The following is a 22,702-nucleotide window of genomic DNA, read 5'->3' as shown; positions in this document are numbered from 1 at the left end:
AGAGAAAGAACATGATCAGGGGGAAGGAGAAAGGGAAAAGAAGACTTCCCACTGAGCAGGGAGCCCAGACACAGGGCTTAATCCCAGGACCTTGATATCATGACCTGAGACCAATGCAGACTCTTAACCAACTGAGCAACCCAGCTGTTCTTGCTTTTATCTTCTGATTCACTATTCTCTTTAAGCTTTGTCTAATTTGTTATTAAAAACATTCATTGGGTTCTTCTTTCATGTATATATATCAGTTCTAGATCTTTTTTTTTTTTTTTTTTAGGATTTTACTTATTTATTTCAGACAGAGAGAGAGAGTAGGAGTGGGGTGAGGGCCAGAGGGAGAAGCAGACTCCCCACTGAGCAGGGAGCCTCACGTGGGGCTCAATCCCAGGGTCATGGGATCATGACCTGAGCTGAAGACATATGCTTAACCAACTGAGTCACCCAGCACTGCAGTTCTGGAACTTCTAAGTGGTTCGTTTTTACATACACTCTATCACTTTTTATAGTTTTCATTTTCCTGTCAACATTTCACTTGGCTTTTATCTCCTTGAATATAGTGAACATAGATTGTTTCCGTCTATACCCTGTAATTCCATATTTGGAGTTCCTATGGAACTATTTCTTTCTTTCTTTTTTTTTTTTTAAGATTTTATTTGTTTATTTGACAGAGAGAGAGAGGAAGAGGGAGAGAGAGAGTACAAGCAAGGGGAGCAGCAGAGGGAGAAGGAGAAGCAGCCTGCCCACTGAGCAGAGAGCCTAATGTGAGGCTTGATCCTAGGATCCTGGGATCATGACCTGAGCTGAAGGCAGATGCTGAACCAACTGAGCCACCAGGCAATCCGGGATTCTTTCTTTTGGTTTTCTCTATTGATGCTTTGTCTTTTAATATGTCTGGGTTTTAAGATTGTGTGTTGGGCATCATGTTTGAAATTTTATTTGGAACAATAATTTGAGGCCTAGTATGCTATTAACCTTCCTCGAGAAAAGGTTTTTATTGTTGTTTTATTTTGGGGGGTGTTTTGTTTTGTTTTTTGCTTTTCTCAGGAGTCTATGGTTATTAGAAGTTCAGGACTATATAATGCAGTTTCTGAAATTGAAGTTTTCAGAGCTAGCCAATCACATGAAAGAAGATGAAAGATTTTGGTAGACCGGTTTATTTCAAACTTACTGTTACCATACATCTTAGGAGTCCCAGTCCAGAGTAGATGTTGATTTATCCTTTTTGGGCTTTGGATTCTGATTTCTGCAGAAGCAGAACTCAGCTATTTATTTCAGAGCCACAAATGCCTTGAGGACAAAGCAGCATTTAGTGTTGGTCTACCTCCCCAAGTTCCAGATTTCTCCAGGCTGGCAATTCCTCACTGTCCTAGTAAGTCTTGGATGATCTCAAACCGATTGTTTCTATATTTTTTTCCAGCTCTTCTAGTTATCTGCCATGGAAAGTTTGTCTGAACTTTGTAAGTTAATTTGTTAAATGAGATCTTCTCATGCTGGTGCTTTTTAAAAATAAGGAATTTGAATGTCCTTTGTCCTTTGGTTTTGCATTTCTAAACTAGAGTTTATTTCCTGAAGCCTGAGCCAGTTGAAAGCCTACAGAAACCACATTTTTCTCCTTATTCCTAAAATAAGCATAATCTTAGGATTTACAGCACACACATATCTCTCTCTGTCTCCAGTGAATGAACCTAACCCCAGTGAGATTCATGTTTCTTTATCTCCTCCATTTGCTCATTTTGCCACCATTTCCTCCCACTTACTGCTGGGAATCCATGGTACTAGTGCTCACAATTATTTCTTAGCTATGAACTTTCAGTAGATCACTTGCCTCAATATCCAGCCCTGAATCAAGCTGGTTAGCTTCTTCATTCCTGCCCCTGTGCTCCTGAATAGCACTAGAAAGAATATATAATTGTGCAGCACACTCATCAAAAATCTATAATTTCTAAATTCTGGCTGTGGCACTACTGGCAATCCTTTTGATTCTTGCTCAGAATTCCATCCCTCTTCTGAAGTTGGTTAACCTTACTTCTAAGTATCCCATCACTCAATAATTAGCCCTTACTTCCTTTTTAGAAATGCGAGAGAATTCCTGAGCAAACTCTAATTGCAGTCCTCTCTTGTAACGTTTCTCCTCTCATTCTTAATTCCTTTTTCCTATCTCAGAGGAAGAAGTGTCTCTGTCTTTTCAAAGGATAACCATTCAACTATACTCTGAGATTATTGACTCCTGTCTTCCCGGGATTCTCATTCCATTCATTGGCCCTTCTCTTTCATTTGCAATCACTCCATCTTCACCGGCTCCTTCCTCTCAAAGTATCCTTTAGCCTAGAAAATGAAACAAGATGGGAAAAAAATTATATTGAACAAATGTTCAGTTTATCACTAGACTTAAATGCTGGCAGAAATTCCACGTGACAATTAAGAAAATTCATAAGGTAACGTGATTTTCTTCTTTACTTCCAAAGCAAATGTTAACCAGAACATACAAAGGACCTCTAATGCTATGTAATTAACATAACTTTGTGGGAAATAAAAGCTCCCATGCTTAGTACTACATGCATACTTCCAATATCTTCTTCATTTGCTCTTCATAGCCTCTGACTTCTTGGGTTCATTTCAGTTGTAAGTGCTGCTCACCAATCTAGTAGTATTCAAGGTTCTAATTGGCAAGATTTACTACCCTAGGATCTTCTCCACATAATACCCCAGGAATTGACCTTTATCATTTTGTTTTTCATCTCTGTAATCAGTCATTATGGTCTCCTTATTTATCATTGCTAATTCCTCTAGGACAACATTTCTCAAAGCTAGATATCTATTGGAATCATCTGCAGAACTTGAAAAAAAAAAAAACTTATGTGTGGGTGCCGTCTTCAAGAGTGGTCAGGGGTAGAGTATCGCCATTATACATTTTTTAAAGCTTTCCTAGTCGTTGTTGAATTAAGTTGAGAACCATGTCCCTAATTGACGTTTTAAGATACCAATATTAAAGCATGAATCAGTGTTCTTTCTTACTTTCTGATATGACACGGGGGTAGAATGTTAGCACTGTGCCCCTGAGTGCATCATCCTAAGAGGAAAATAATCCAGTGGTAAGTTGGCTACAAAATTAATCTAATTTTGTGACCTTCCAGTGATAATGAAATATGATTTCCTTCCATGATTCCAGCCTGTAGGAGAAAATTCTTAGTTTGAGAAGACTCATTTTTTTGCCTTCTACTCCAGAGAATGCAAGCGGTTTTCTTTTGGCATGCTTACGTGATTATACAGATTCATTTCCCTCAAGGAATTTCCAAATAAAAAGAACACATCATCTATGGCAACTGAGAAACATAGCTTTATGTTGCCTGTTTTAGAATTATTTCTTGACATTAACATTTTTATGTACCCCCATATTAAGTTTTATGCTTAGATGTAATGCCACAGGTAGAAATCAAGGTAAATGCCATATCCCAAATCCACAGAGAATCAGAGCCATACCATAGGTTATCAAATCTGTCTTTTTATGTGCTGTTACTCGTAGTGTGTGATTTATATACACTCCTTTTGAAAGCTGCATTAACTGAAAGATGCTGGTTTGTAAAGGGGCAAGGTAGTACATCTACAGGCTGGCTTGGTTGAACTGTGCTGCTTTCTCTCTAGAACAGTCTTTACAATTCTTTGCTCACAGTTAGAGGTCTGCTGAAAGTGACTCGCTATAGATGAAAACAGCTTGCTTAATCATTCCTGAAATACGGGAAAAATTAAAATACATTTTTTTCTTTGTCAAGCAATAAAAACAATGCCAGATTGTTAATGCCTCTTTTGTACCTTTCACTTGAAAGACCTCAAAAGAACATCAAGGAGAATAAAGGCAAAATCTATTCCCCAATGGCATCATTATACATGTTGAAGCCTCTAAAAACTAAAACTCTAAAGACATTCATGAAGAGTAGAGGAATAAATGACAGCAAACTGAAGAGTGCATCTCTGGAGCTTTGTTCAACTTGCTCTGTTCAAACTCACTCAAATTGGATGATGAAAAGCGAAGATCTCATTTGTTTCAATATTAAAGTAGTAAATTAGTGAGTGGTGAGTTGCTAATTGTCCTGTAAAGCATTTAGGGTGCCAGGAGTGCCCCGTGGCCAATATTTTAAATTGCATTCTTATGATTGAAATGAAAGCAACCATTAGAGGAGTGTAAAACAATGTTTTTAATAATTTAAGCTAGTTCGATTCAAACATGATTTTCATTCTGAAATATTTATCGAAGCTCCTGTTTTTATTTGAGATGAGCAAGTTTCATTTTAGACTTCAAGGCGTCAAATAGAAATTCATGTTCAGTATGGGGCTAGTGTGGGGAGAGAGATTAGCCCTCTCCAGTGTAGCGTTTCATCCCTGGCTCTGTCTGCTTGCTTCTGGGTGCAGAAGTAGCAGGTTTGGTTAAATTTCACTTGAGTTTTTGGTGACCTTTTCTAATCCTGACTGTTTCATAATTTAATGTCTTGACCTTCGTTTTCCATAGAGCCACCTTAGTGATAAATGCAGAGATTTAATAACTAGAACTGGTTGACAGGTGACCTTTCGTATGTGGCCATTTCTCTTTGCTGGGGAAACCACACTGTTTTGCAAGTTTTAATTCTCAGATTTTAATTATCTATTCTATAAGCTCTAATTATCTTGTCTATAAGCTTATTCACAGAGAAAAAAAGGAAAGGTTAAATATTTCATTCTTCTTGCTGATTAAAATGTAAAGTGCTTGGCAGTTGTCCCAATATATCATTCAAAAAAGACAGGGCAATTTGTCAGGTTCTTACCCAAAGAAGAGAAAAGGGGAGTTTTCCAGAGTGGTTGGTAAGGAGCGGGATGAAAAAAGTGGCTGTGAGAGCAAGCGGTCTCATTAGCTGGATGAGGATAACTGAGCCCACATGTGTGCACACATGTATGTGTCCGTGTCTGTGTGGTGTGTGTGTGTGTGTGTGTGTGTAAACCTGGAGCAGAGAAACAGAAGAGTTCTTTAACTAGATGTGTACTAATCTGAAGAGAAAAGTGACTGCAAAGTAACAAAAGGATAAACTTGCCAATCAGGGTGGGTGACATGTTAGTTTTGTTAATTTTTCCTTTTTAAAATTTTTTTTTAAACCGGGAAAGGATCAGTTGGGCATGTCATGGTAAGCTGGTTTCTAGGGTCCACATAAATTCTATTTAAACACAGGAAAATAAAGCTCATTATTAAAATGTCACAGATTCTTAAAAAGCGGTAAAGAGCGAAACTTCTTCCCACCCTACCCCTTAGGATCAGAGAATATAGGAACTTCTTGATTTCCCTGGGCTTCATTCTTCAGCATTTTTACAAAGTTCATTTTTGTGCCAAATACTCATGCTCCTAATAAAACAAAAATAAAATTTGGCATGGCTGTAAAAGGACCTATGGTAAGGACCTAATCTCCCAATCAGCTAGTATTCTGGAATCTGCATAAGTACAGAGGGAAGAATGACTCATGAGGTAGAGAAAGGCTTGGCAGTCTTGAGCTAACTTTGATTCCCAAGTAGTTGAAAGCAACAATGTGGGCTTCTAAACTGAATTTACCTCAAGGAGGTTTTCATGCATGGGGAGATATTCCCTTTAGCCACGGAGAGCAGCTTCTGAAAACATCATCACCTTGTCCTTTTTTTCCCTCAGACATGGATCATAATCACTTAATCCTTCAGAAAGAAATAAAACTCACTGCTGTTATGAAAAGTTTTGAAAAACAAATTAAGTAAAGATGTGGAGAACCATTTGAGGCTAATAGAGTTGATCATGATTAGTTTATCTTTGACTGAAGTTTCAGCCAGATTTCAAATAAAAAATAAGAAAAAATTTTCTACATAATTTCTTATGCCATGCTAATACCATTACCAGAGAGGAGAGGTGAATTCTGTTCACATGCAAACCTTAAGGAGCCTCTCATCAATTGAGAAACATTGTCCTCTTTTGACAAAATTCTTGGCCACCAAGATGTTTAAAATCATTAATTTATAGTGTAATATCAATAATTTGAGTACAATAGGTGGGTGAGATTTGAGATATTTGCCTAAGTGTCTATTAGAAATAATGCAAATTAATCATAAATATTTCTTTAATACCTTTCCCTTAGTGCTACGAGTGCCTTTTGTGAGAGATAACATATGCTTCTCTTTTTAACCTGAAAGATGTCTAGTACCCACTGGATATCATGTTCATCTCAATTTCCTCAACTCTATAATGGGAAATTAAAACAATCCAACTTATGAAGAATTTATTATGAGAATGAATGGAATAATGTAATAAAGTGCCTGGCAGGATGAATGGTCCATAATAGATGTTCAATCCTGTTTCTATCAATAAGTTTAATACACTATGCTTAGATGTCTTTCTCATTCTGTTTCTTCCCTTTCTCCCTCTCTCATCCTTTCCCTGTGCCTGAGATGGGAATCAAGTCCTTTTTTCTTATAAGGAAGCGAATGTCATGATTCATTTTAGCAGAGAAAGGACTTGTTTTTCAAGGCAATCCCTAAGGCCTTTAAAATAGTGAATGAATTGACCCTAGTTAATCATGGAACTCTGCTATGCCTCAGAGCTGTGTACTGAGATTAAAAGCTCACACTGATTAGATTTCTAAAATTATTTTATCCTTCATGGTGCCTTTCACAGAATAAGTACTAAGTAAAAATTACTTGGTTGTTTAGTAGATTTTGCCAAATTCTTAACTTTCGCCAAGCCAAGTGTTCATAACCAGATTTGCAGGTATAGAGTTTGTATCCTTTTGCAAGGGAGAAATACCCAAATCAAATACAGTGATCTTACCATTAAACAAATTTTTTTTCATCATTTTAGACTTTAAGTAAATGGCTGTTTGGAGGCACCTGGGAGGCTCATTTAAGCGTCTGCCTTTGTCTCAGTGACATGACGATCCCAGAGTCTTGGGATCGAACCCCAAGTCAGGCTCTCTGCTCAATGGAGAGCCTGCTTCTCCTTCTCCCTCTGCCCCCGACTTGATGTTTGTGGGCTTTCTTTTAACAGGGACACAGTTGCCCAGACACAGTTGGCTGAATATTTGTGGCAATCTCAGTTTACAGACACAGCACAAGCCCAACCAAAACATTTGTCTTGATAATGCCTTGAGTGAATAAGAGAAAAAGATGAAGAGGTCAAGTTTGTTTTTAATGAAAAGAAACAAAAAAATAAGGACAAGTCAACTAAAAAGGAGAATTCAAAATTAAGATAGGACTTGATACAGTGAGCTGGCTAAATCTTTCCAAAGGTCTCAGAAAATCCAGGGCCTCAATCTGGAAAGAAACTGCTTACTGAGGCAGAACTGAGCGAGTGGAGACATATGGAATACATTTTTGAGCAAGGGCCCCAAGTCAAATAATATAAACGAGTTCAAGAAACAGCAGTACATTTTAACAAAGAAAGCTGAGATCACAAGATGCAGGGATAAAACTAATAAAAGGAACTGAGATAACCAGATAAAAGCAACTCTTGGGTCAAACTGTCTATTTGTGCCTAGGTATTTCTTTTTTATCATGGCTTACCATAGTTTGAAGTGTCTTCAAATGTATAAATGAGTCCCTTGGGCCTTAGCAAGCTCTTGGTGTTACCTGAAGCTTCTGATTATGATTAGGACTGTTGCATTCATCTAGCCTGGCTCTCCCAATGTACTGCAAAATGGTCCCTGCCACCAAGTGGCAAATAGAGCGTGACCATATGCAGCCATGTCTCCTGGTACCTCATTTAGGATGCCAGGCAGCCAGGCAGGCCTGTGGCCAAGCAGGATAGGTACGTGGAAGGCTCTTACAACTCTGGCTATGGTCACAATATATAAAAGAAAGGGACGATTTCAGGATCACCACCTATCCTCCAAGCCATTACATTCCCAGCCCTCTGCCCAATTCCATATTTGTTACATAAACAAGAGGCAGTGGTTGCCAATGTTTGCCCTCAAGTTGTTAGTCAGCTGCTGACCTCATAATCTGCACAGCTGCAGCCTCCCGATATGTTGTCATGAAACAGATTGTGATGTCTTAATTGATCACTTTCAGAGGTTACAATTGTCAAGTGAAACCAGGATGCTGATTCTTATTAGCTAAATTAAGGCTTGTTACAGCACGACCAGCTAATTCACTCAACGACTAGGAAATCTGACGCGAATCTATAGATTAGAACACATCTGAGGCTCTTTCTATCTTTTCTCTTTGATTTTTTTTTTTTTTTAATTTGTGGAGGCCATACCCAAAAACGCTTTTATTATGCAGTCAAGCAACTTCTTGGAACAGAAAATGGAATGTAACCTCCCTGTGCCATATGCATCTCGGTGATAAGTTGGAGTGTGCCATATGACACACACAGTTTAAATCAGGCATTGATTTGCATGACTGTAAGTGGGTTTGGAGGACTCAGCTAAGTGTAATGTATGTTAGGCCCTGCTGCAAATCGTTTGGCAGGAAGAATATTGTGTTCTTCCTCATTGCCCTGAAAAACTGTGACTCCTAGATGCATGAAGGTCTTAGATCACAGTCCCATCCCAAGAGGCATTCTCTTATGTCCCCATCTGACTATCAGTGAGGTCTTCACTATGGTACCACCCACAGAACTTCATTTCCAGTGCCCTAATATACTCACCCACCTCAAGCAGAACTATTCTAACCTGCTGTTCAGAAATCTTATTGTAGCAGGGGTGATGGACAGTCCCTTTGATAGCCAAGTTTTAAGACACTTCATAAATGGCAAGACCCCAGCGGCATGTCCAGTCCATGCCTGAGCCTATGTTGTTTCATGTCCAGCCCTGTTCAAACCCTACATGATTCTAACAGTTCAGTGAATCTCTTTATACAGGAAAAAAGAAACTTCATAAGCAGAACTTTGTGGATGTAACCAGTCAAGTTTTTTCAAAATCCTTCATTTTGACATGAAACAAATGGAAACATTTGTCCATCTAGCGTATTTCACAGGTGAACAATAAAAACTAAAAGAAGTAAAGTTAAATTAACCGAATAACTGCTAGCATCCAAAGTGGAAAACACAAGATGTTCATCAAAGCAATTATACAAAGGGAAAAAATCAGATAATATCCAAATGCCCAACAGTAGGCAATAGGTACATTATGGTATGTCCACATAAGAGAATATTGTATCAGCATTAAAAATATCTCTAAGGAGGGGTGCCTGGGTGTCTCACTTGGTTAAGCCTCCCACTCTTGGTTTCAGCTCGGGTCATGATCTCATGGGTCCTAGGATTGAGCCTCGCCTTGGTGCTCTGTGCTCAGTGGGAGTCTGCTTAAAGATTTTCTCCCTCTGTCCCTAGCCCCCAAAACAAATAAATCTTTAAAAAAATACATCTCTAATGACTATTTACTGGCATTATTTAATGATAGGAAATTAGTTGAAAAACCATGGTTGCCAAATTTTATAAATACTATTTTTCAACCTGTCTAATATATCTAAGAGGAGGAGAGTAACATGAAAGATTGTAGCAGTTGTCAAGTGGTGGAAATATGGAGAGTTTTTTTTTTTTTTTTTCCAAGTTTCTACAGTGAGCCCATATTACTTCAATAATCAGGGGAAAAACGTGTTTTAAAGGAGTTTGAGTAGTTCTGTTATAACATTAGCTGCGGGGAGTCTGTGTTCAAAGCATCTCTAATCTAACAGGTCTAGAAATGAGCTCATTCCCCTCAGCTGATCCTGCTCCTCCTAAAGCCTTTGCCTCCTCATTTAAAGCCAGCTCTAGTCTTCTAGTTGTTTAGGCTAAAAACTGAAGTTATCCTTGATTCTTCCCTATCTCTCAGATTCCACATTTCCTCTTACTGGTCAACCCAATAGGCTTTACCTTCAGAATATGTTCAGCGTGTAGCCAGCATCTTGCTACTTCTTCTGCTACCCTACCTAGTCCAGGCCACTATCATCTCTTGCCATGATTGTGACAGTAGTCTATTCTCCGAGTTTCTACCCTTTTCCTCTTTGTCGTTTTTAACACTGCAGCTAGTGCTTTTAAAATATAATGCAGATCAGTCCCTCCCCTATTCAGAGCCTTCCAAATGCTCCTGAGTAAAAGTGCCTACGTGGTATCTCCCTGGTCATCTCTCTGATCCCAGTACCCTCTGACTCTCCTGAATGCCCTGCCAGGCCACATTGCTCTCCTTGTGTTCCTCTCCTACCATGGGGTGGTTGTGGTGGCTTTGGTTTCACTTTGCAGGAATACTCCCCACTCTCACCTTCACGCGCGCACACACACACAGACACACACAGAAATCCCCATAGCCAGCCCTCTTATTTTCTTCGTTTTTCCTCAAATACCATTGTCTACCAAACCCCAGGCAGACCTTTTCTGATCATTTCACTAACACACACACATAACACACAACACACAACACACACACACATGCATCCTAACCCCCCTTCCTTACTTTAATTTCCTCTATTTAGCACCTGTCTTCACCTAACATATACTATGCTGATTTATTAATTGCCTTTCTCCTCCCAGTGGAGGAGAAGTTGTATGTAAGCTCTATGAGGTCAGGGGTTTTGGTTAAAATTTTCACAGCTGAATCATCCCCAACATCTAGAACATGGCATATCATAGTTGCTCAATAACTACTTTGGATTCCTACCATTGATAGGAAAGACATCTTGTGACAGTTGTGTGGTAATTTTACTGATGACTTTTCTGAGGTGCTTGCTCTCTCAACTTACCTACCTAGACTGAACCTGTTTGTGTATTGATAGGTTTCTTCTGGATTGTGTTTCTCTTTCGCCTAAATCAACAATTCTCAATGAATTTGGAAAAGTCCCTTTCTTCCCTAATACTGAGTTCAGTGTTCAGCTTCCTAGTAAATTAGTCTGATTCAGTTGTTCTCACTGCCTAATTTAACCACTATACTGGGTCCTATAGTCATCCCAGGACTTCTCAGGAGTGGGATTAAAATGAAAAAGACAGACCCTAACAGAGTTTACTGTACAGTGGACAGACATAATTAAACAATAAAATACAACATAACTAATAAAATAAGGGCAGTACTCAGTGTGAGAAGAACTAGACCAATAGGCACAATAAAAGCACAGAATCAAATGTTAGATACAAAATGTGGAATCTCATAATAGGAAGATGAGAAAGATGTATATTAACAGAGTGCATTGCTCCTTTAACACTGTTTTAAAAGATAGACTGACTTTTCCTCACGTAGGAGGAAAGTGGCAAAGGAATTTATTTGGTTTGCCTGGGAGGAAGGAATGTAGGGAATGATGGAAAGAGCAATGGGTTTAGAGCTAGAAGATCTAGATTTGAATCTGCCACTACAACTTGAATCTATCATCTGCAAGTTCTGGAAGCTGGTGCTTTACCCTCTATGAGTCTCTGTTACCTCATTGGTTTAAAACAAGGAGGGTGGTGGTTAGACCAGCACTAGAGATTATTATCTCCGTACAACGCTTCCCCAAGTTTTTAAAAGAAGCCTTTCATTATCCATCTAAAATAAATAAGAACACAGAGGCCAGTTAACATGGTGATACAGGGAAATTTTTAAGGGTTTTTAATAAAATGTTTGCCCACCTGAGACTTGTCTTCAATAGTTGTTGGTTCTGAACATCTTTTTCAGAACCTCGTCATTTGCTGAATTTTTCATTCATCAACTGCTACATAACTCTTCATACATACAAGTAAAATACAGAATTGAGGCCTAGATATATTCCCTTTGCATTTTTTTTTTAGCCACTGTCTTTATTAAAGAGATCAAATCTTCTCCTATTGCCTTATTTCATTTGAAATTATGGTTTTGAAATGAAAAGTCATTATTTAGCATGGAAAACAAATGACTGTTTTTCCATTTAATTTTAAACAGACACGAGGGGATAGAAATTCAAATTATTTCTTAGCTGTCTGTATTCACTTTTTAAATGGAAGCATGTCCCTACCTTGATAACCTGTGGTAGCTGCTATAGGATTGGTCGGAATATTTCAGAAAATCCCACACTCGGGGATTATACACAACATCTGAATTTCATTTTCTCAGAGGAACTTATTTGGATGGCTGGAACTTACTAATTTACATGTCTCTCCCCTTTCTCATTTCTCTGTTTTTCAGCCTTTGCAACTGGACTGTGACCTTTGCGCCATAGTGTCAAACTCAGGTCAGATGGTTGGCCAGAAGGTGGGGAATGAGATAGATCAGTCATCCTGCATTTGGAGAATGAACAACGCCCCCACCAAGGGCTATGAAGAAGATGTGGGCCGCATGACAATGATTCGGGTTGTGTCCCATACCAGCGTTCCTCTTTTGCTAAAAAACCCTGATTATTTTTTCAAGGAAGCAAATGCTACTATTTATGTTATTTGGGGCCCTTTCCGCAATATGAGGAAAGACGGCAATGGCATCGTTTACAACATGCTGAAAAAGACTGTTGACATCTACCCGAATGCCCAAATTTACGTGACCACTGAGAAGCGCATGAGTTACTGCGATGGCATTTTTAAGAAGGAGACTGGGAAAGACAGGTGAGTCCTCTGAGAGGCAGCCTCATGGTCCTTTATGCTAGCCCCTTGCTGAGTTCTTTGCCAGCTATCAAATGAATTGAATAGAATTATTTTTCAAATTGATTGTTATATGTTTTTTGACTATTACGATTATTTGATGAGCCAGCAACTAGGCCGCGTTTATTCCACCTACACTACCTTCTGTTCTCTCCATTTTGATTGGCTTGAGGATCCAAAAAATACTGGATGCTTCCCCAAGATATCTTTAGATCTTTATTTAGCTCAATTTTCTATCGGTTAAATTGGATGTTAGCCGAGAGGAAGTATACACATTTCTGTTTCAAAACAGAAATGTTAAGGAACTTTAGGACCTAAACTCCTTTGGAAGTTGTGATAAAAATTTACCTGAGACAACAAAACACAGCAGGCTGTTTATTCTCTAATAAGGTTGCGTCGCTTCTCGCATGCAAATAGACCGTATGATCGTGAGCACCATACCTGATATCTAGCAGATATGTTGGTACGTTCAGCAGAATACCATATTGAAATGAGGCATTACTGAAAGTCATTAACAGTGGTTTCTTGAAGAGAAATGAGGAATAAATACCATTCACTCAATTATCCCACAAACCAGTTTGCATTTTTCATTACATCTGTTTTTATTTTTTTTTTCCTGTAGTCTTCTGTAAACCACCTTCCCATTTCCTTTTCTTGAGGCCTGCTCACCTTATTTTTCTCCTACTCCTTACATCTCCTGTTTTCTCTCTCTGCTCCCTCTAACCAATCCCCCCTCATTCTCCCATCTGACTCCACTGGCTACCATTTTTTCTTTCCTTTTAGAAAGATAACCAGTATATGGAAGAGAAGTAGAATTATTAGTTTGTATTTCTAGTTCTAATAAATAATTGTTGAAGGAAATTATTGAAGCCAATTGCAAAAGTTTTAAGTTGTGTGTGAATTGTACTTATTCATGTCATACCATGGATAAATTGAGCATTGGCTGTAATTCCAATATTAACAATCTGATTTCTATAAAATGTACGTCTTTCACTCTTCAATATTATCAAATCTGAATTTTTAACTACATTAGGGTATGTGCTTGTATAATTTGTATGCTGTTAATTATTTTAAAATCTTATCTGTCCTGATTCTCCTATTGATAATGTAGGCTGAACATAGCATTTTCTACTTCTGAGCACCCAAAATGCACAGCTTCTAATGTAATGCAAGACAGGAATTGCTGTAATGCTGGTCTTTTCCACTGTTAGAGTTCACAAGAAGAATCCGAGTGGTTAGATTTGAATCAGTGTAGCAGAAGCTGTCCAAAGAGATAGGCACGAGAGATAAAGGAGTGGGTATGTAGCACAATTCTATATAAATACTTTGACCATCTCAAGGGGTTTGGAAATTTCTGGTCTCTCATTAGCCCAAAGCAATGCAATTAATTAGATATATTTGGTATTTCATTAGTCATAGTCAGCCTTCAGGGTATCCCCCAGTCATAACTATATGCCCTAGAATCATTTGAGGCATCAGAGAAGAGCTCAGCGTGTCGTATGGTTCTTTGTATTTATATCATGTTGGCTTTTGCTGTGAGCTTTCAGGGAGACAGTACAATGTCACAGATGTGTGGATTGTATAGCAAGAATTGGGAGAGAATAGCTTTGGAAGACTCCATTTTCCTACTGGTTGTGATGAGGAAAGCTGTTTGTATAATGGGAAAAATCTTGCTTGATAAAATTAATTTGCAGATATCATTCAATTGGTAAGGTTACCAAAATAAAAAGGGGAGAGGCAAATTGATTTTTTAAATGCTTCCTTCTGTTTTCCTCACTGTGTCTATTCATGTCTGGTTGCAACATGGAGTATTGCAACCAAATTGATAAAGACAACCGTGCTAGTGTTTTAGAAATTAACAGAATGGATGGTTTTGGTGAAATCTGGTTGGATGACAAAAGGTTGACCAAATGGCCTCAATGACCTGTTATCAGCTCTGTGATTTAAATCTGTATCCTAACTTTAGCAATATGAATTTTATTGTTTAAGGATTTCCCATAGTGATCTGTTGTTCTTGGCCAAACTTCATTTAAGAATGTTTCTTAACTTTTTATGAAGGAAAATGTCAAAATTATAAACTAGAGAGACTAATGGTGTAATGAACCTCTGTATATTCACTGCTCAAGTTGAATAATTATTAACTCATGGCCAATATTGTTTCATCTATATCCCTACACTTTTTTTTTTCTAAGATTTTATTTATTTATTTGACAGAAAGAGATCACAAGTAGACGGAGAGGCAGGCAGATAGAGAGAGAGAGAAGGAAGCAGGCTCACTGCTGAGCAGAGACCCTGACGCGGTACTCGATTCCAGGACCCTGAGATCATGACCCGAGCCGAAGGCAGTGGCTCAACCCACTGAGCCACCCAGGCGCCCACTTTCTTTCTTTCTTGAAGCAAGTGACAGACATCATATTATTTCATTCATTAACATTTCAGTATGTATCTGTAGGAGATAAAGAAATACAATGTCATTGTCCTACATAAAGACCAGCAATATTTCTTTAATAACATTATGTAGTTTTTCAAATTTCTCCAGTAATCTTATTAATATTTTTAAAATTTAACTTGAATTAGGATTAGCGTTAAGATACATACATTGCTTAAATCAGGATTAGCCTAAGGTCTGTACGTTACAATTAATTAACATGTCTTCTGTATTTCTCTGAACCTATATCATTCCCCTGCTGTCTATTATTGAAAAAAAAAAAAAAAAACAGTCCCTTGTCCAATAGAGTATTCTACAATCTGATTTTTGCTACTTGTCCCCCCATGATGTTTTTTTGTTCATTGGTATTTCTATATTGAGCCTTTCTTTATTAGATTCAGGTCATATTGCTTCTTACTGAGACCAATAGGTGGTACTTCTATCAGCAGGAATACTGTCTAGTTTTCTCTTTTTATGTTGGCAGTCATTAATGATCATTGTCTAAATCCAATAATTCATTAGATGTTGCAAAATGGTGATATTTCATCATTTTTTTCACTTATATTTGTTGAAGCTTTATAAAGAGAAACTTGTCCTCATTAGCCATTTTTTTAAACAGAGATAGAAGATAGTACCAATCCTTTTTCTTTACAGGTTCTAAGGCATCAGTCCCATGATATCTGCAAAAGTGACCAGTAAGTTTATTATTATTAATATTTACATATTAACATATTTAGTCCATGAGACTTATGTCTCTATGCTCAAAGTGTCCTATTTTGTGCTAGTGGACTCTCTTCAAATTGGTTTTGGAGTCCTCCTATAAGCCGCTAGTAATTTTGGATAGCTTCTTTGATTCTTGGTATTATAGGATGATTCAGCTCTTCTTGTATGTATTGTGATGCAAACCTGGATCCAGACATTTCTCCAAAGAATTTTGGTCCTTTTAGTATTTAAGAGAGCATAATCTTGGGCTTATTGCTACGAAGCTTGTTTTTGTTTCTTGGTGATTTCATTGGACATAGCTAACATAGAAACAATATATGCTGTATGTATTGTTTAAAGATAAAATCATTATGCCTTCAAACTAAAATTTCCAATTCAGATTCAGGGCTACCGGGAGCATTTTAATTTTAACTCATGTATCTTATGTGTGTTTCTCCTTTTGCCATATTGGAAATCACAGGTCCTAGAGACACCAAAGTAATTCCTCATCTATTTTATCCCAAAGCCTACACACAACAGTCCTAGAGTAAGAACGCACCACATTATTACTGTCAGCATTTTAAGACTGTTTTATGCCAAAGAAGATGTTTTAATGGCAAGCATTTGTGTGGGTCCATGCTCACAAAGTGTGTATTGGATTTATCATAACAAAAGTTTTAAATATTTTTCTCCAGGGGCACCTGGGTGGCTCAGTTTGTTAAACGACTGACTCTTCATTTCAGCTCAGGTCATGATCTCAGGGTCATGAGATCTCCAAGTGGGGCTCTGTGCTCAGTGAGGAGTCTGCTTTGGATTCTCTCTCTCCTTCTCCTGATTCTCTTTGCCTCTCCCCCTGCACATGTGCTCTCTTTCAAATAAATAAATATATCTTAAAGTAAATACATACATACACACACACACATAACACATTTTTTTTTTCTCCTAAGTAAATAAGAGTATGTGTAGTGTATATACCATTGCTGACATGAGGGAGTAAGGAAAAATGGACGTCCATTTAACTTGACTTTTGTTGTGAAGCTACTTTGGTTGATTTTCCTGAACTTACTAGAAATTTTTAGTAAGTGTTCATTTTCATCATTAGGTTTTTAATAGAGAGGTTATGTCACCATGATGTATAATTTATAGAATTAAAAAAATTATGTCCCTAGTAGTTAAAATGAATCATGATAGGAAAATGACTACATGGAATTTCTCAAAGAAAAAATTGGCTCTCAGCTTGTGTCTTCAAACTGTTAAAATCCTTTTAAAGAAGTATACATCCTTTCCCCATTTAAGGTGTGCACCTTTTCGTTGTTTCCAGTGCTTTTTATTTTTGTCTTAAGATATTCTTCACTGAGGAAACACAAAGCAGTAGAAGAAATATATGTAATGTTAAATTTCCTAGAATGAGTTTAGATCAATTCATAAACATATTGGAACGCTTTTTCAAACCAAATGAAATTTAATTGGCTTTCTTATCAGCTACCAACTAAAATTATTTGGCTTGTCAGTTAGAAATAGTGACCTTGTGGGAAAGGCTGAGAGAACAGAAAGAGAAGGCATCTTGTCCTTTCTCTCTTCATCCTCTGGGGCCTGGTTTTCTCCAGAATTCTAGGTTGTTGAGGCGGCGGTCACCTTTATAGTTTCACTTAACCAAATATTTTTTCTGGAAAACAACCTTCAACAAACCAGAAACCTTTGGAATTAAAGGTCTTATTCTCAAAAGAATCTGACCAAAATAGATCTTTTCTTTTCCCCTTTGAATGATTGGTATGCATAAATAATATGAGCCTGCTGACATTTACACATTTACATTAATATATCTTAAGACTGAAATACCCTAGAGGTGATGGAGGGCTGAGAGTGGCACGTGGAATGTGATTAGGTGCCTGGCCATGTACCAACGCAAAAGGAATGTGAACAGCACTCCTAGAGAAGCAACGGGGACCCAGCGTGAGACATTCTTCTCACCTTATAGGCAGGTGGGCAGTGGCAGCTTGCCTCCCACTTTAGAAATACACTGGCAAATGCAAGCACATTATTTAATTAAGTAATAATTGAGAAAGCTACAATCCCCATTAAAAACGCAAAGCTAATTTAGGGCTGATAAAGGGCCCTGAGCTGCCTTAAATAGGTCTTAATTAGCTGGCACCAATGTGACTCCGCCTTCAGGGATGGGTGAAATTAATGAAAGTTAGCAGCAAATAGATCAATGTTTCAAGATGTTACTGCCTCAGGTGCAGAGGACGAGAAGGGAGGGAGTTTCTTTTAAGTATCGTTTAGGAAATAGGGTGCACAAAAGTCACTTTTGGAAAACACTGCCAACATGGCAGACTGATTCATAAATATCAAGATGGCTGTTTAATATTTGCCGGCATGCTCCATCCATTCCTCCTCCATCTTAAGGGGAGAAAAAGAAATCAGTGAGGCGTCATTTCTCACTGCCTTCTGTTGGAGACAGGTTTGTCATCTGGCATGTTTTTAAGTACAGCCTGGGTTTTGCTATTTCAGCTTGGCCATTTTCAAAGTTTCTTATGCTTTAAGGATTAAGTTGACTCATATCCCTTCGGTCTGCAAACCCTTCATGGTTTCTAGAGTGGGAAGAAGTTTCAAGCCTCCTCACCCTGAGAGTTTTGGAACTCTCTGAGAGTTGCCTGGGTTGGGTTACAAGGCAGCTAAGCTGCCTCAACAAAAGGAGGGCAGCAAGGGGCAAGGGTGAAAACAAAACCAAAATAGAACAAAACACTGCACGAGCCTGAGAGTCAGCCACAAGGCACTGAAATGTGCCTAATTCACCTAAATTAGCACTATTATTTTACCTGGACTCTGAAAACAAACACTAGTTATTTCAAGATTTTTATTTATTTATTTATTTGACAGAGAGAGAGATCACAAGTAGGCAGAGAGGCAGGCAGAGAGAGAGGAAGGGAAGCAGGCTCCCTGCTGAGCAGATAGCCGGATGTGGGGCTCGATCCCAGGACTCCGAGATCATGACCTGAGCTGAAGGCAGAGGCTTTAACCCACTGAGCCACCCAGGTGCCCCAACACTAGTTATTTAGAACTCAGAATATATAGGCATAACTCCAGGAAATCCTAGACCAAGAGGAAATAGGCAAAGTGGAAAAATTATTGGATGGAAAGGCAGGACACATTATTAAAAACGGTATTTTTCTTTTGGGTTTTTTTTTTTCTTTCTTTTTGAAGGTGGTCTTTGCAAATATGGCATCTCAGCATTTTTTTCAAGAGCAATGTTGACACACCTCTGTGACAATGAATTAATGTTCCCATCCCAGCTGATATATTTGGCAGGAACAATAAGTTCACAGAGCAGTCATGGGCAGATCCATAGGGCTCCTGAGTCAAAAAGTATAATAAGGCACCCAGGGCTCTGTTTTCATATTAACAAGCATTGGGAAACAAGGGACTTCATTTTTCCCATTATTCACGGTGGCATCCAATGACCTACATTAGGCATTTTCTATAGTATACATGGGCTGGAAATTAAAAATTCAATAAAAAAGAGGGAAGAATCTCTTTTAATAATGGGAGAAGGGAAGAGATGTTTGTGATTTATCAAGCCATCAGTACCAACCTGCCTTGTGCTTTAAAATGCATACATTGGGTACCCCTACACACACTGAGTGAAAACTATGATGTACTTGACAAGACAGCTTGGTTGAGGATTAATAGAAGAGAAGCAGCTAAGATTCAGTGACCATATTTTTCAAAGGAAGGCTGTACTGACTGTTGGTAGTTGTAGAAATCAAGACTTGCAACCAATCTATTTGGGGAAATAAGTTCTTCTGGGCCTTAGGATATGACTTGACAGAACAGCATAGCCAGATTATACAGTAGAGAAAGAAAGTCACGACAGACGCTTAACGCTGAACATTCCCTCAATATGAAGGCTTTTGAACACTATAAAGGGTGTGAAACTCAAAGACAAATAGGCCTGAAATGAGAAGCCTCTTAGAATATATCTACACTTCTAAACTTTATAAAGGCTTTAAAGATTTTTTAACTTCTTCCCTTGTTGGTTTGTCTGTTTATTTAAAGTCAGGGATGTGTCTCTTAAACTGGTTTACTTCCCTCCTATAGTTTGGATTTCTGCTCTCCTTTGTTTTTTAATCTCAACCATCTCTGTCTCTCTTCAAGCTGAGGGTAAAATCAAGAAAATTATGAATGGTTTTACACTCTTCCATAAAAAACTTATGAACCAGGAGCAGTGTCCTTCCTTTTTCCTCAATTGTTGCCTGCCTTGACTCTTAAGACAAAGTTGGTTGTTTTGAGACTTTTCATACTATACAGTATCCATCTGGATTACTAGATTTTTAATTGCTTAGACAGTCATTTCAAAGTAAAAATCCTGTCTGAGATATTGTAGGGGCTTTACAAGTGTCTGCTGAATTGAGTTTTTTGCTTCTCTGAAAACAAAAATACGAGAGTTCTTTATCAGGTGTGGTATTATTGACCTTCTAAATGGACTTCCCTCCTTGGCTCTTTTTCTCACTAAAGAATGGGTTCTCTAGATCAATACAATACTTTTCTCTTTTTAACACAGTACTTTTTGAACTTTCATGTGCATATAGTGACCTGCTGATGCAGGTGATCTAGAGTGGAGCCTGAGAATTTTCATTTTGAACAAGTTTCCAGGCCACACCAGTGCTATTAATCTGTAAATGATACTTCAAATTGTGCTATTTTAGATGGCTTTGACTGAAGGGACAAGACAACATCTCATCTTTCCTTGAGCCAGAGGAATGCATAAGTGAAGAATAACTGTTTTCCAAATAGCTTGGTTATCTGCTTGTGGTTGAATCCCAGTTTTGTGACTGCTTTGTTTCTGACCGATTAAGCATGGGGCCCATCTTAAGTTGCATCTTAAGTCTTAGGAATTCAATAAGAATTGGGATGCCTGGGTGACGGAGTTGGTTGAGTGTCTGCCTTCAGCTCAGGTCATGATCCCAGGGTCCTGGGGTACAGTCCCAGGAATTACAGTTCCAAGAATTATTTATCTGACCTCACTGTGTTTATTTGTCCTTCTCTCATTGACAACGCACTTGTAAAGGACAGGGACAATGCCCATCTCCATTTTATTCTCCAACTTACCATCGTGGTTTGCCACCAAAATACCAAATGTGTTGTTTTCGCTCTACTTCTTTCAGTTAAATGGCCCACGGATATTTCAGGTTTCCTTGAAATGACCTCAGCAATAAGTCATTTTCTTTCTTTTGTCATCACCACTACCCCTGGTCCAGGTTAGGCCTTCTTTGCCTCTCACATGGTGACTACTAACACAGCCTTCACTCTGTGGCTTTGCAGAGACTGTTCCTCTGCCTAAATTCGTACTTTCTCCCCATCACCACGCACACAAGTACATCCTTTATGAGCAAATCAGATATCACCTCTTCCATGAAGCCTTTTATAATATCTCTAATTAGAACTCCTATTTCCTCCTCTGAAAATCAGTGGCGTTTGGACTTTTTTAAAATGGAAATCATCACTCTCTACCGTGAATTTTTGCCATTGATGTCTGATCTCTTCAGGTTGTCCATAAACTCTTTGAAGGAATATCAGTTCTTATGTATTTGTTTCCCTAGTAGACATTTGATGGATGAATAAATAAAGAGAAGAGCAAATGAGCAAAAAAAGTAGTACATGATCGTTTTTTTTTTTAATTATAAGTTTACAAGTCCCTTTGCCACTTGTTGAAATACTTGTGAATTTCCAAACACTTTTCTTCAATATATAGAGGTCACTGTGATACGAACAAGGCAAGTTCTGGGATTGTGTTTTGATAGAAAAGTTTCCACAGTTCTATTCAGACAGACCACCCCTTGCTCTACTTTACCCAGAGGTTGGCAAATCTGTTACCTTCTCTAGGGACCTTGTGACTGGGCGCTGGGTTTTTAATAAGTCACTGACAGAGCCATTCCTCAAATACAGGTTTCCATTTTAGTTTCACGTCCACAGCAAAGCAGGTTCTGAAACTTCACTCTCAATTCTGTTAGCTGTCAGTTGCCTAGTGAAAAAACAGTTGCTAGCACCCAAACCCCAGGTTATACTCTCAGGCTCTAGGAAGCAAATACAACAACCATCCCAGAAGGCAGAGAACAAAAGACCCAAGTAAAGGAGAACTGCTCGGTACCCAACTTTATCTTCTAATACTGTCCCCCAGAGCATTTTCTTCTTTGATAACAAAGAAAGTGAATTGCCTTAGTGAAAATTCTTTCTAAAAATTTCATGATGAACATAAAAGAAAAGAAAAGATGGTAGCAGTATCTTCCAACCCACAGCATAAATGGTTAATGAATTTGTACATTGATTTAGAGGAGAATTAGTGAAAGTGTTTTGACATAATTCAGAGCTTGTCACTGTCCCACTCGAAACCCTGGTATAGCCTCCTGTTTTTACACAAGTTTTTACAGTGATTTACCATTACTTTCAGGATGGTCTGGCCCCTTGTTGCCTCACTGACCTTCATTGATTAAACTTCCTTCATGCTCACTTCTCTGGTCCCGCAGACTTCTTAGCTTCACCTCAGACATAGTAGGCATCCTCCCTCCTTCAGCCTCTACTTTAAACTTCTGCTGGACCACCCTTTCTCCCCACCTATTGCATGATTCACTTCATCATCTCCTTCAAGCCTTGGCTCACTTGTCACCTACTCAGTAAGTCTAACATAATGTCACTTAGGATTGAAATCCCACTTCCCATAAACAGCATTCTCACTTATCCTTACCTTATCCTGCCTTTCTTTTTTCCCCATAGCAGTATTTTACCACTAACATTCTATATAATATGGGTTTTTTTTAATTGTTTATTGTTTGTCTGACTCCCCCACTAGGATAAAAGTTTCTTAAGCCAGAGATCATGATCTATTTCTGTCACTCATAAATCCCAGCCACCTAGAATTGTGTGTGGCTTAGAATACACATTTAATATTTGCTGAATGAATGACCAAGAAAATGGAAAAACAATTAAATAAATAAAGGATTGAGGCAAACCTGGAAAACTTGTCTCAGGGGGTCAACCAAAGTAGCTTAAAA

At 38.3% G+C, this 22,702-nt stretch overlaps 1 protein-coding gene across 6 annotated transcripts in view; it reads left to right on the top strand.

The window, feature by feature from the left end:
- ST6GALNAC3 (ST6 N-acetylgalactosaminide alpha-2,6-sialyltransferase 3) overlaps window positions 1–22,702 on the top strand; it is a 532,681-nt gene that overhangs the window by 320,129 nt on the left and 189,850 nt on the right. For 5 of the 6 annotated variants that reach the window (XM_047725377.1, XM_047725381.1, XM_047725379.1 and 2 more), the window contains exon 3: window positions 12,078–12,487. In XM_047725377.1, coding sequence (XP_047581333.1) covers window positions 12,078–12,487 — 410 coding nt within the window. Of the gene's footprint in view, window positions 1–12,077; window positions 12,488–15,605; window positions 15,628–22,702 lie in introns of those variants that run through there. The other variant, XM_047725383.1, reaches the window with a different exon arrangement.

Source organism: Lutra lutra, chromosome 4, assembly GCF_902655055.1.
Source record: "Lutra lutra chromosome 4, mLutLut1.2, whole genome shotgun sequence".
In the NCBI taxonomy this organism is placed as follows: domain Eukaryota; kingdom Metazoa; phylum Chordata; class Mammalia; order Carnivora; family Mustelidae; genus Lutra; species Lutra lutra.
This window is presented reverse-complemented; position numbering and strand designations above follow the sequence as displayed.